The sequence below is a fragment of the Etheostoma spectabile genome, chromosome 4 (assembly GCF_008692095.1).
Source record: "Etheostoma spectabile isolate EspeVRDwgs_2016 chromosome 4, UIUC_Espe_1.0, whole genome shotgun sequence".
NCBI classification, from domain to species: domain Eukaryota; kingdom Metazoa; phylum Chordata; class Actinopteri; order Perciformes; family Percidae; genus Etheostoma; species Etheostoma spectabile.
In genome coordinates, this window is record NC_045736.1 from 12,724,863 (window position 1) to 12,735,460 (window position 10,598).

A 10,598-nucleotide genomic window follows, 5' to 3' on the forward strand; every position below is an offset into this window, starting at 1 on the left:
TTTTCTTAAGGTCATAATAGGCTGACTTTGTAATTGTCTTTGTGGCTGTTAAAATTTAAGTCCACGACTTCACCAAGATTTCTGGCTTTGCAATCTTTGCAAAAAAATTATCTTTTGGAAATTGATCTTAAGGCCTTAATTTAATAAAAAAGAAAAGCCAACCTTTAAGGACACCAACTGTCTTGTCTAGCGATGGTGGTATAGTGGTGAACATAGCTGCCTTCCAAGCAGTTGACCTGGGTTCGATTCCCAGCCATCGCAGTAGTTTTCATTGTGTGGTTACTGGCTTTATTTGTCAAGAAGTAACCAGAAAGGTTACTTACCCAACCCGATTTGATCAAATATTAGATCTCTGTTATGGTACAAATAAGGGAGCATATCAATCAATCAAGCTGCCTCCACGAGGATCCACAGACACAGACAGTGCACTACGATTTGCACTTTGCCCGTGTCTGGTAACTACTACTAACCAACTGAAAAGTTTATGAACGTTTGTGCAAACAGGTATAGCTCTTCTTTTCAGGTTGTTGTGGCCGAGTGGTTAAGGCGATGGACTAGAAATCCATTGGGGTCTCCCCGCGCAGGTTCAAATCCTGCCGACAACGAAAAGCATTCTACAATAGTGGTAGTGAAGCACTAAACTTGTTCGAAATAAACTGAGCATTGCCTGTAAAGTAGACGAGAGCAGCAGCAGTGGGTGTGGTGACAAAAAGCTGCGGTAAAGTTAAGCTGATTCCAGCAGCTTCAGGATGGACAGAAAGTGACAAAAACACTGTGGTGCTAGAACATGTGTTCTGTATAGAATAAGTCTTTAAATCAGACAAATAGCAATTGAAATCCCTCAGATTCAAAAACAATACAAATTTTATATAAAACGTCATCATGTTGTAAACCAATCAGGTGTTAAAACAGATGAGAAGCCGGCGTTTCCCAGCATGCTTTGGGTCTGCCTGGGTCCGCCAGGCTCTTGCAGTCGGTGAAAAGCAACTGCGGCCGCCTTGCTCTCGTGAGATTTCCGTTGCCCACGTGTGCATGACGTCAGAGCAAGTCTGGATCAAGTCGGACACAAATCTAACCGGCATTCAACGGGCGCCGATCGCAGTGATATGCCTTCATGAACAATATTGTGTTACCTCATAGAAACCGGAAGAAACCCATGTCCAGCAATGTATCTCCTAGCACTTATGTTCAGTCTGTGATACAAGATTTGCAGTAAACGTTGTATTGTCCAGCAGAAAGGCAACAGGTGTGTTACTTTTTGACTATGATTTATACCATAGCAGTGCACGCATTTTGCCCAGGTTTGATTTCCAGCCACCACAGTTGCATTTGCAGGTTTTGAAGCCATATACAACATTAACATTACATGTTTTACCCAGGTTTCTTTCTTGCGGGAGGCTTCCCAAAAGGATTAATAAAGATAAGTCTAAGTCTATCTCAGAAAAAAGAAAAAAAAACTGAAAATCTTCAGGAGATGTAGCTCAGTGGTAGAGCTCATGCTTTACATGTATGAGGACCTGGCATCTCCAGCAGGTATTAAGGTAGAGTCTTTTAAAAGAGCTGCAGAAGATATTACCTCCTGTGGTAATCTGACTGGTAGGGTTATAGAACGTAGTGGTAGACTAGCCCTCTTGTTACACAAACTAAGCGGTGTGCTCTCTCTTTTATACCTCAGACTATCAGACAGCACAACAAGCACTTTAAATGTGCAAGTTTTACAGTTTCTGTTTTACTTCATTTATGTACTTGTATTATAGTATATGTATTATGCTCCAGTTTTTATGGGTGTTAGGCAGGTATGAGCACTGTTGGTTTCTATTTTTATGGATGAAATGAACTTGACATGTCATTAAGCTTACTCTTCAGCAGCTGGAGACATTTCATTTCAGAAACAAATGTTTTCAAACATCAACAGACTGTAAACAGAACAACTGCTGATACAAAGCATACAAATTAGCAGAGAATAGTTTAGATCCATCGACCTCTGGGTTATAGGCCCAGCACGCTGCCGCTGCGCCACTCTACTCTGTAAGTTATGCTCCGGGGATGGAAAATTCTGGGATTCACATTTTGAGGGAAGGTGGCAACGAAGGTTCCAGCAGCTTACGGGTTGTAAAGTTAAACATTTGGTAGATCTTGCAGCTATCTTTTATGTGAGCTTCCTGATTTCTCACACATTGATTATTCACATGTAACACTTGTGATTGGCTGGTGTTTTAAAAAAGGGCATTGTAAGTACAGATATAAACATCAGTAAGGAGTCTACCAAGTTGCCTCTTATCATTTTAGTTTGGACACCCAGTGAGGCTTACCGTGATGGTTTGGACTGGGTCCACTAGGGTTTTCAGCTGATCTCGAGCTCTGGTTTCTCTTCCTAACGCACAAGTCTTTTGCTTTTTACTAAAGACTTCCTTGGAGGGGAACGCTGATGAGTTGAAACTATTTTTGGTGGGCTTTGCTGTTTGGCCGAGCCTTTTGTTCTTGCTTTTGCTTACCTTTGCTTTTACTCATCAGCTCTGTTTTTATCCCACCCAGAAAAGAGATTTTAGACCTGGAACGAGCCATCTTTTATTTCCTGTGGAGGTCCAAGTGGGAACAAGTGAAAAGAATAGTTATGAAGAAGTAAAAGAAGAAAGGAGGGAAAGGAATGTCGGACCTGTTATTGTTTTTAGGGAGCAAAACTTGACAGATACAGCTGGAACATTTGAAAGACTAATTTCCTGGACTTGCTTTTGGTTAATTTAGATTTGTCAAATTCTTCCTCATTAGTTTAACGCTAGAACCCCAACATTTTAAAGAGTACCATTTCCTTTAATTTAGCTAGGGTGTGTGTGTCTCTAGTAAAAAGAACTAAAACTTTACCACATCCAAAGTTAAAGAGGAGTCTTAACTACCCTCACGGGGGGGAAACCTCTGCCCTCGGACGGCCGAGGAGTGAGACAGAGAAATTAAATGACTAAAATCAAGGAATACACATTTTTTTTGGTCCCCTAGCTCACAACAAGCTCAGGTGTTTTTTTTCTTTAGTGAATAATCAAAAGCAAGAACAAAATACAGAAATAATCTTTTCCCTTCCTGCCCTAAAAGCAAAAAGTGTCAAAATCCAGAGAATAGAAAAAAGAAACCCGGCAAGTGGGTAAGCCACGCTAACGAGAGTCCACATCAACTCATATTTATAGTCCTAGTCAAGGCTAACCCCCCCCCCCCACACACACACACACACACACACACACACACACCTTCCCGAAATCAGGGGATTTCCACCATTACGTAATCACACAGGTGGCCTCAGCAGAAGATGTCCAGACCAGATCCACTGTTACAAGAAGTGTCACACCCAACGCCTATTATATAGTTTGAGCTGTTTCTAATATTTAGTTCATACATACATCAAATCAATATATATAATGGGTTAGATAGCACACTTCAAGCAGTACATATATTTTAGCTTTGTGTTTTGGGGTTTTCAACTGAACCTTTGTTCAACGCCACTCAATCTGACATCAAGTTGGAATAATTCATCAGAAGCATTTGATTTGCATTCCATAATAAAAATGTCAAGCTGAGAAAATGAGAAAGAAAACATAACAGTTGCAAGAAAAATTAGATTTATTAAAAACCATCATACCAAAATACACATTTAGGTGATCATTTTACCAAACTTTGTCTATTTGCACGTTGAAAGTTCTCCTAAATTCACCAACAGTTAGCATTTGCATATTTAAACATGACATTTCAGAAAAGCAGTAATCCAAAAATCTGTTAAATTTCTCTGTGTTAATGTAAGTAATTAACTGGGGAAGTTTCCTGTTGATATGTGTTAGTTCATTAGTTGGACCCTTTTCTCCTCTAATGACCAGATGTTAATGTTATGTTATGTATAATCCAGATGTTCGAAGGCTGTTTTCTCTAAATGGGTTTTTCTCAGACTGAGCCAAAAATCGTCACTTCAGCAGCACTTCCATGCACCCAACTTTCTAGTTTCATTCCAGTCTATATTCTGAAGGTTTGTACAGAGGGGGGTGTTCACATATCATTCAGAAACTGATTTATGGAACATTTCATATCTAAAAACCTGTCAACAGGTGTTTTTATGGCTGTTGCCACCATATTGTGATTGATGCAGTGATAAAAGGAGATCTCCAAAATCTTGTCTGGAAAAACCTTTGACTCTAAAATGTCAACAAAATAAAAGAAGAATTTAGAACATTTTACAATGTTCAGATTTCTCCTCTGGAAATGTCTGTCTCTGTCTCTATGTGTCTTTGTGTGTCTCTGTCTCTGTTTGTCTCTTTGTGTGTCTCTGTCTCTCTCTGCATGTCTCTGTGTCTACTGTCTGTCTCTGTCTCTGTGTGTCTCTGCAAGTCAACCCCTCCCAGCACAGCTGTGAACCTGCAGACACACCTGTCAGATCTCAACACTATAACAGATCTCAACTGAGCTCATTGAGAGCTTGTTGTTAAAAGCCTAAACAATAAGAAAAACCAACACAATACGTGGAAACACATGAAAAACATAAAAAATAGAATGACAACAATCAGCTGTCAGCAACAAACATGGAGACTAAAGACGAAGAGTTAAAACTCAGAATTTAACCCTTAAATGACTTTTGTCTATTTCACTTTACACAACTCAGCAGAGGATTCATAATCATAAAGCCTTAGTCCAGCATAAAGCGGCTGAGTGAACGTGGTCTGGACTCTGTGGAGGAGAGTCATGGTTTCAGAGACGCTGTAGAAGGACAGAATACCTGCACTGTGATCCAGGTACACTCCTACTCTGGAGGACACAGGACCAGAGACGCGAGTTTGGACTTTGTTGTAACAAAATGTAGAACCGTTGTTTTTACAATATAACACCCAAGATTTGTCATTTCGTCCAAATCTACATTTACCCGACCCCCCCGCTCTCCTGATATTTTTGTATGCGACTGCTACATAAACTCCTCCTCTCCTCTCCACCTCCCAGTAACAACGTCCAGTCAGACTCTCTCTACTCAGGACCTGCCACCAGTCAGTGAATCTGTCTGGGTGACTAGAATAAGACTGTTTTTGACTCATGAATGTTGCTTTCCTGTTCCCCTCAGATAATAACAGCCATGTGTATGCTGTGTTTGGATCCAGTGTGATTTCACGTGAATATTTTAAGAATCCAGCTCTGGTCTTGGGCTCTGGTTGTGGCAGTAAAACTTCCACTTCAGTCCCCGTCAGTGAGACGGTTGAACTCTTCTCTCTCAGGACGTCCTGTAGTTTATCTCTGAGCTCTGACACGGCCGCTGTCACGTCCTCAAAGCAGCTCAGAGGACGGATCTGGATGCTGGATGCTGATTGGCTGAGTGGTGCCAGTGAGGGGTAGTTGTGTAGAAACTGGTTGTGATCCTCTGTGTGTGAGAGCTTCTTCAGTTCAGCGTCTTTCCTCTTCAGCTCAGTGATCTCCTGCTCCAGCTTCTCCTGAAGCTCTCGGACTCGACTCACTTCCCTTTCCTGCTGGGATCTGACCTGCTGCTTCACATCAGAGCGTCTTTTCTCCAGGAGACGGATCAGCTCAGTGAAGATCTTCTCGCTGTCCTCCACTGCTTCATCAGCAGAGAGATTGATGGCCTCCGCCTGCTGTTGAAGCAGCTTCACATCTTTCTCTCTGTCCTGGATTCTCTGCTGGATGTTGAGTCGACTCCCCTCGAGCTCTCTCTGCCTCTCAGCTCTCTCTGCTGCAGCTGAGACTGTGTCGTGGCCATTATGTTCATCCACAGAGCAGAGATAACAGATACACTGCTGATCAGTTCGGCAGAACATCTTCATCACCTCATCATGACGAGAGCAGACGTTCTCCTGGAGCTTCTTTGACGGCTCCACCAGCTTGTGTTTCTTAAAAGCTGGGGATTTAAAATGAAGCTGAAGATGTTTCTCACAATAAGAGATCAAACATTGCAGACAGGACTTGATGGCTTTGAGTTTCCTTCCGGCGCAGACATCACAGGCCACATCTTCAGCTCCAGCATAGCAGTGATCAGCAGGAGCAGCTTGGAGTCCAGTCTTCTTCAGCTCCTCCACTAAATCTGCCAACATGGTGTTTTTCAGCAGGACAGGCCTCGGTGTGAACGTCTTCCTGCACTGAGGACAGCTGTACCTGTACTCACCATCCTCTCCATCCCAGTGGCTTTTAATACAGTTCATGCAGTAGCTGTGTCCACAGGGAGTAGTCACCGGATCCTTCAGTAGATCCAGACAGATGGAACAAGAGAAGGTTTCTCGGTCCAGCTGAACTCCTCTCTGCGCCATCTCACCTCTCAGTGATGACTGACTCTGACTCTGACATACAGTATCCGTGACTGTGTTATCAAGGGATCCCGGGCCAGGGTTCAGCTTTTCTGTCATTAAACAATACAGGGAGGGGTTTTCAAACATTGACTCATGGCAGGATGAGTACTGGCACCTTGACGTTGGTCTGTGTTTCTTCATTTTAAATGACACCTCAGTTAAAACGTCCTCTACATCAGAAAACATGACATTTCTAGTTGTAAAATCCTTCTCTTCTCCTCAGGTTTTGTTGATGTCTCCGTACGTCTCAGACTCAATTTTAAATGTTCCTTTTACTGGTTTAAAATCAACTGAAAGTTATGAAACTAAAATGTCATAAACCCTTAAATTGCTGTATAATAATCTCACAATCCTAGAATGTGTGTACAAGGTGTCAGAGATAAGTTCTCTGAACACAGGTGCATAACAAGATACCACTTCATGCCCTTTGTTATTTCCTCTGTAATCCACTGAGTTTAAAACCCAACACTAACACTTCAACTTTCTACAACACATTATCTTATCCAGCAACGCACAAGATAAAGTGGAACCTTTGACCATCACCCTGTAGAAACTCTCAGGAGTTTCAAATACGTCTTTACACAAAGAATCAGGTAAACATCGATAGCACAAAAACCTTAAGTGTAATTCTCACAAATATATAAATAAAAGACACAGGAGACAAAACAAACAATAAAACAACAGATTCATTACGTAAAGAAATAAAGAGTTACATGTAATCATATGAAATCCCATTTAGTGTGAGGTTTCATGGAAAAAGCTCTACAGTTTCTACAAGTTTAATACTTGTTGTTTGTTTAACAATCAAAGTGACTTGAGTAGAGTTTTTAGTTCTATGACAAAAAGGTTCAAGATTAGGGAAGTGAATTACCTAAAATGAATGCCATAAAGAAAACTGTCATGTATAGGGCGATGCCAAACTGGAACATATTACCACTGCATTCAACACAAATTATAAGTGAGACCAGTTTAAAAAAAGAAGTTAAATCCTCACGGCTAATTCCTGCAATTAGAGCTTACTCAGGCGCGATCCACATCCATCCTGCCTCCATTAATGGAATATTTGCCAAATTATCATCTGAATTGTATACCTCTGACTGCCCTCCCATTGCAGACGGCCCGCTTAAAGATATTAGTTTCCACCAAATAGACTTTGAAACCGTGAACGACTTGGGTGGCCTTATAACCACTGCTGATGTTCAAGGAGCCATTAACTCATTACAGAGCGGTAAATCCCCGCGGGAGGATGGCTTCACTGTAAAGTAATATAAAACAATATCCGCAAAGGTTGTTGCAATGGGGGCGGAAGATTATCTCGTTAGATCAGACAGGGTTCATGGCTCACATAACACTAGATGCCTACTTAACTTAACATCATCCACTCGTTAAGTAATGATACCTCAGAAATCATGGTATCCCACAAAGCCAAGAAGGCCTTTGACAGGGTCGAGTGGGGACACCTATACGAGGCAATGGCCTGGTTTGGCCTGGGCAACAATTTTATCCTGTGGGTCAGATTGTTATATTCATTCCCTATGGCCTCAGTCCAAACTAACAACACGTTGTCACCTCTTTTCTCCTTTTGGAAAGGCCCCAGACATGGCTACCCTCTGTCCCTGTTCCTGTTCGCCATCGCCATCGAACCTCTGGCCGTTTGGCTTCACTTGGAGGAAGGTTTCGAGGGCATCACGCAATCTGGCACAACTCATAAAGTCTCATTGTATGCGGACGACCTGTTCCTGTTCATCTCTACCCCAGCCGTCTCACTTCCTGTGATTTTAAACTTCCTGGAACGATTTACTGCGTACTCTGGCTATAAACACAACTACCAGAAAAGCGAGCACCTAACGATACTCTCTCTGGCTAGGCAGCTCCCACGCTTGTTATTGTCATTTTAGTGGGCCGACGATGGATTTCGCTGTTTGTTTTTTTTATTAAAGCGGCCGAATCAGACATGTTCCGCATAAATTGCTTACCTCATGGTGCTGAAACCGAGCCTTGTTATTTAAACAGAGGGGGCTCTCCATGATGCTGAAACAGAGCCTTGTTACTAAAACAGAGGGAACTCTGTCCATGGTGCTGAAACAAAGTCTTGTTACCTTGTGACGGGATAATAATAATAATAATAATAATAATAATAATAATTTTGACTTATATAGCGCCTTTCACAAACCCAAGGACGCTTAACAAACAAGGGGGGGGGGGGGTTTAAGAAGTGGCCAGGAGAGATTAAATTCCATAAGCCTCAGTGAAGAGGTATGTAATGATGATGTTTACGGTAAGCGTATTGTCTCATTTCCGGTGCTCCAATCTCACGGACAATATTTTTATGCTCCAGCAAAATCTTACTCACCTCTGCTTTATTGCTTAAGTCTGGTGGCTGAGTGCCTGATTGTATTTAAACACTGGTTATACTCAAGCACTTATAGTTTCATTATTTTACAGCGACTCCCTCTCTGATCACACAGTTGTTAGAACGCTGTTAGCTACTCCAGCTTAGCCATTAGCTATGGCTAATCTCTGTCCCTCTCCTGCTCTCTCCTGCTCTGTGTGTCAAATGTTTAGCTATTCCTCTTCCTTCTTTAGTGACGACGGTACATGTTATAAATGGAGTATATTCGCTGCTCTGGAGGCGAGGCTTAGTGAGTTTGAGGCACGGCTCCTCACCATGGAATCAAACCATTTGCTTCCATAGGTAGCTGGTGTGGGCATTCAGCCATTCTGCTCCCCATCTCTGGAACTCATTACCACCTGCTGGAATTTAAAATGTTATATGTGTTTAAACACTGTGTTTGAGTTGCAATTCAGATTATCCATTTAAGCCAAAAGGCAAAAGCATTATTTCAAAATAAAAGAAGACATGTTGGTCATGCATAAAGTTGTTTGCAATACTCCTTTTCTCTAAAATAAGGTGGTCTGGTACATTCCATTATGATTCAGCCTCTCCTAAATGTGTTGGAAGTAATTGATTGTTGGGGATGCTTCCTGAGTCTGGTTTCAGTCCCTCTTTAACAGACTACTTATCTTTTGCTTTGCAAGTCCTGAACTGAGGGACAAATACTTTCAGTCTCATTCCAACTGAAAGATAACGAATAAAACACATCACACCACTGTGACCTGGAGACCCCACCCTTAGTGGATAAATCTAGGGGTGTAAGAGCCAAAGTGCCAGAAAAATTTAGTTTGACTCCATATTTGTCTCTAGAATATTCTACTTAATAAAAAGGATTCACACATCAACCCTGAGACCGGAGCAGGATTTAGCTCCAACAGTATTAAAAGCTAGATGTAAAAGTACACGTCGATGTATATGTCACACGGAGGCCACTTGGAGAGATTCCTGCTGCTGTACAAGTTGCTGATCTTTAGCTCATTAGATGGTCAGTTAGCTCCATCTAGTGGACAGATAGTAGAACTCCATCATCTGATGGGGGACTTCTCTCACACTGACTGGCTCTGGGACCAGGTTGGACTGGTTCTGACAACTCTATGACTCTGAAGTTATGAAGATGTCACGGCGTCATCGGATCAAATGCACATCGACACCAGAAATTCATAGAATAATTGTAGAATTATTCTATTAATGTTAAGAAGTAACACAGTTGTAGAAGAAAGACATCCCTTTATTTGTATATGTGGTGAGGGGAAACTCACATTGTTCACTCAGTTAGGTACATTTAATACACACTGGACAGTGAGATATTGGCAGAGGTCGAAAATAAGGAAATACATTACTTACGTTACTGTATTGGACAGTTTTGTTGTGTATTTTTCAAGTAGTTTTTAAAATGTACTTGATTTTAAAGTGAAGGATTGTATTTTGCTACATTACAAATCCTATCGTTACTGAGTAAAAAGAAGTTGACTAATGAAAACTGAAAGGAAGAAAAATTTTTAAAAAATCATACCGGCTATAACCACTACACCAGACCTGGGCTTTCTTTTTTGTGCCAACGTATGCAGCTTCTTCTTCTCTGGTTGCAAGGCGCAATTATAAAGAAGTAGAAGAAGTGTAACGTGTGGGAGCGGTCGGACCCATGGATGTGTTAAGAGAACGGTCTGACCCCTGTGGCGGCGAGCTGAGACCTGAATGGGAGACATTAACATGGACGGGAATCAGCTGTTATCCCTCAGAAACATCAGCTCATGGGAAAGAAAGAGAGGTCGATACAGAGCGCCGAGGTTTTAACCAAACATGGACGCACAACATCAACACAACACTACGCCATTTTCTGAAGGGGAGTTTCTAGTTACTTTTCAAGTTTTTTCCCTTCTTGTCCA

At 41.7% G+C, this 10,598-nt stretch overlaps 2 protein-coding genes and 3 non-coding genes across 5 annotated transcripts in view; 3 read left to right on the forward strand and 2 right to left on the reverse strand.

The window, feature by feature from the left end:
- LOC116687659 (zinc finger protein 420-like) overlaps positions 1 to 10,598 on the reverse strand; it is a 114,491-nt gene that overhangs the window by 99,022 nt on the left and 4,871 nt on the right. The gene's annotated exons all lie outside the window — the stretch shown is intronic.
- Positions 190 to 261, forward strand: trnag-ucc (transfer RNA glycine (anticodon UCC)). Its single transcript has one exon. It is a non-coding gene; the product is annotated as a tRNA-Gly (tRNA).
- On the forward strand, positions 524 to 605 carry trnas-aga (transfer RNA serine (anticodon AGA)). Its single transcript has one exon. It is a non-coding gene; the product is annotated as a tRNA-Ser (tRNA).
- LOC116688714 (U5 spliceosomal RNA) lies at positions 2,357 to 2,472 on the forward strand. The gene has a single exon (XR_004331846.1). It is a non-coding gene; the product is annotated as a U5 spliceosomal RNA (small nuclear RNA).
- LOC116687658 (tripartite motif-containing protein 16-like) lies at positions 4,559 to 6,287 on the reverse strand. The gene has a single exon (XM_032513199.1). The coding sequence runs from the start codon at positions 6,276 to 6,278 to the stop codon at positions 4,614 to 4,616; it is 1,665 nt and encodes a 554-aa protein (XP_032369090.1). The 5' UTR covers positions 6,279 to 6,287; the 3' UTR covers positions 4,559 to 4,613.

Bases quoted from the DNA above. Each gene is read 5' to 3' on its own strand.
- LOC116687658 (XM_032513199.1), bottom strand. From the start codon at position 6,278: ATGGCGCAGAGAGGAGTTCAGCTGGACCGAGAAACCTTCTCTTGTTCC.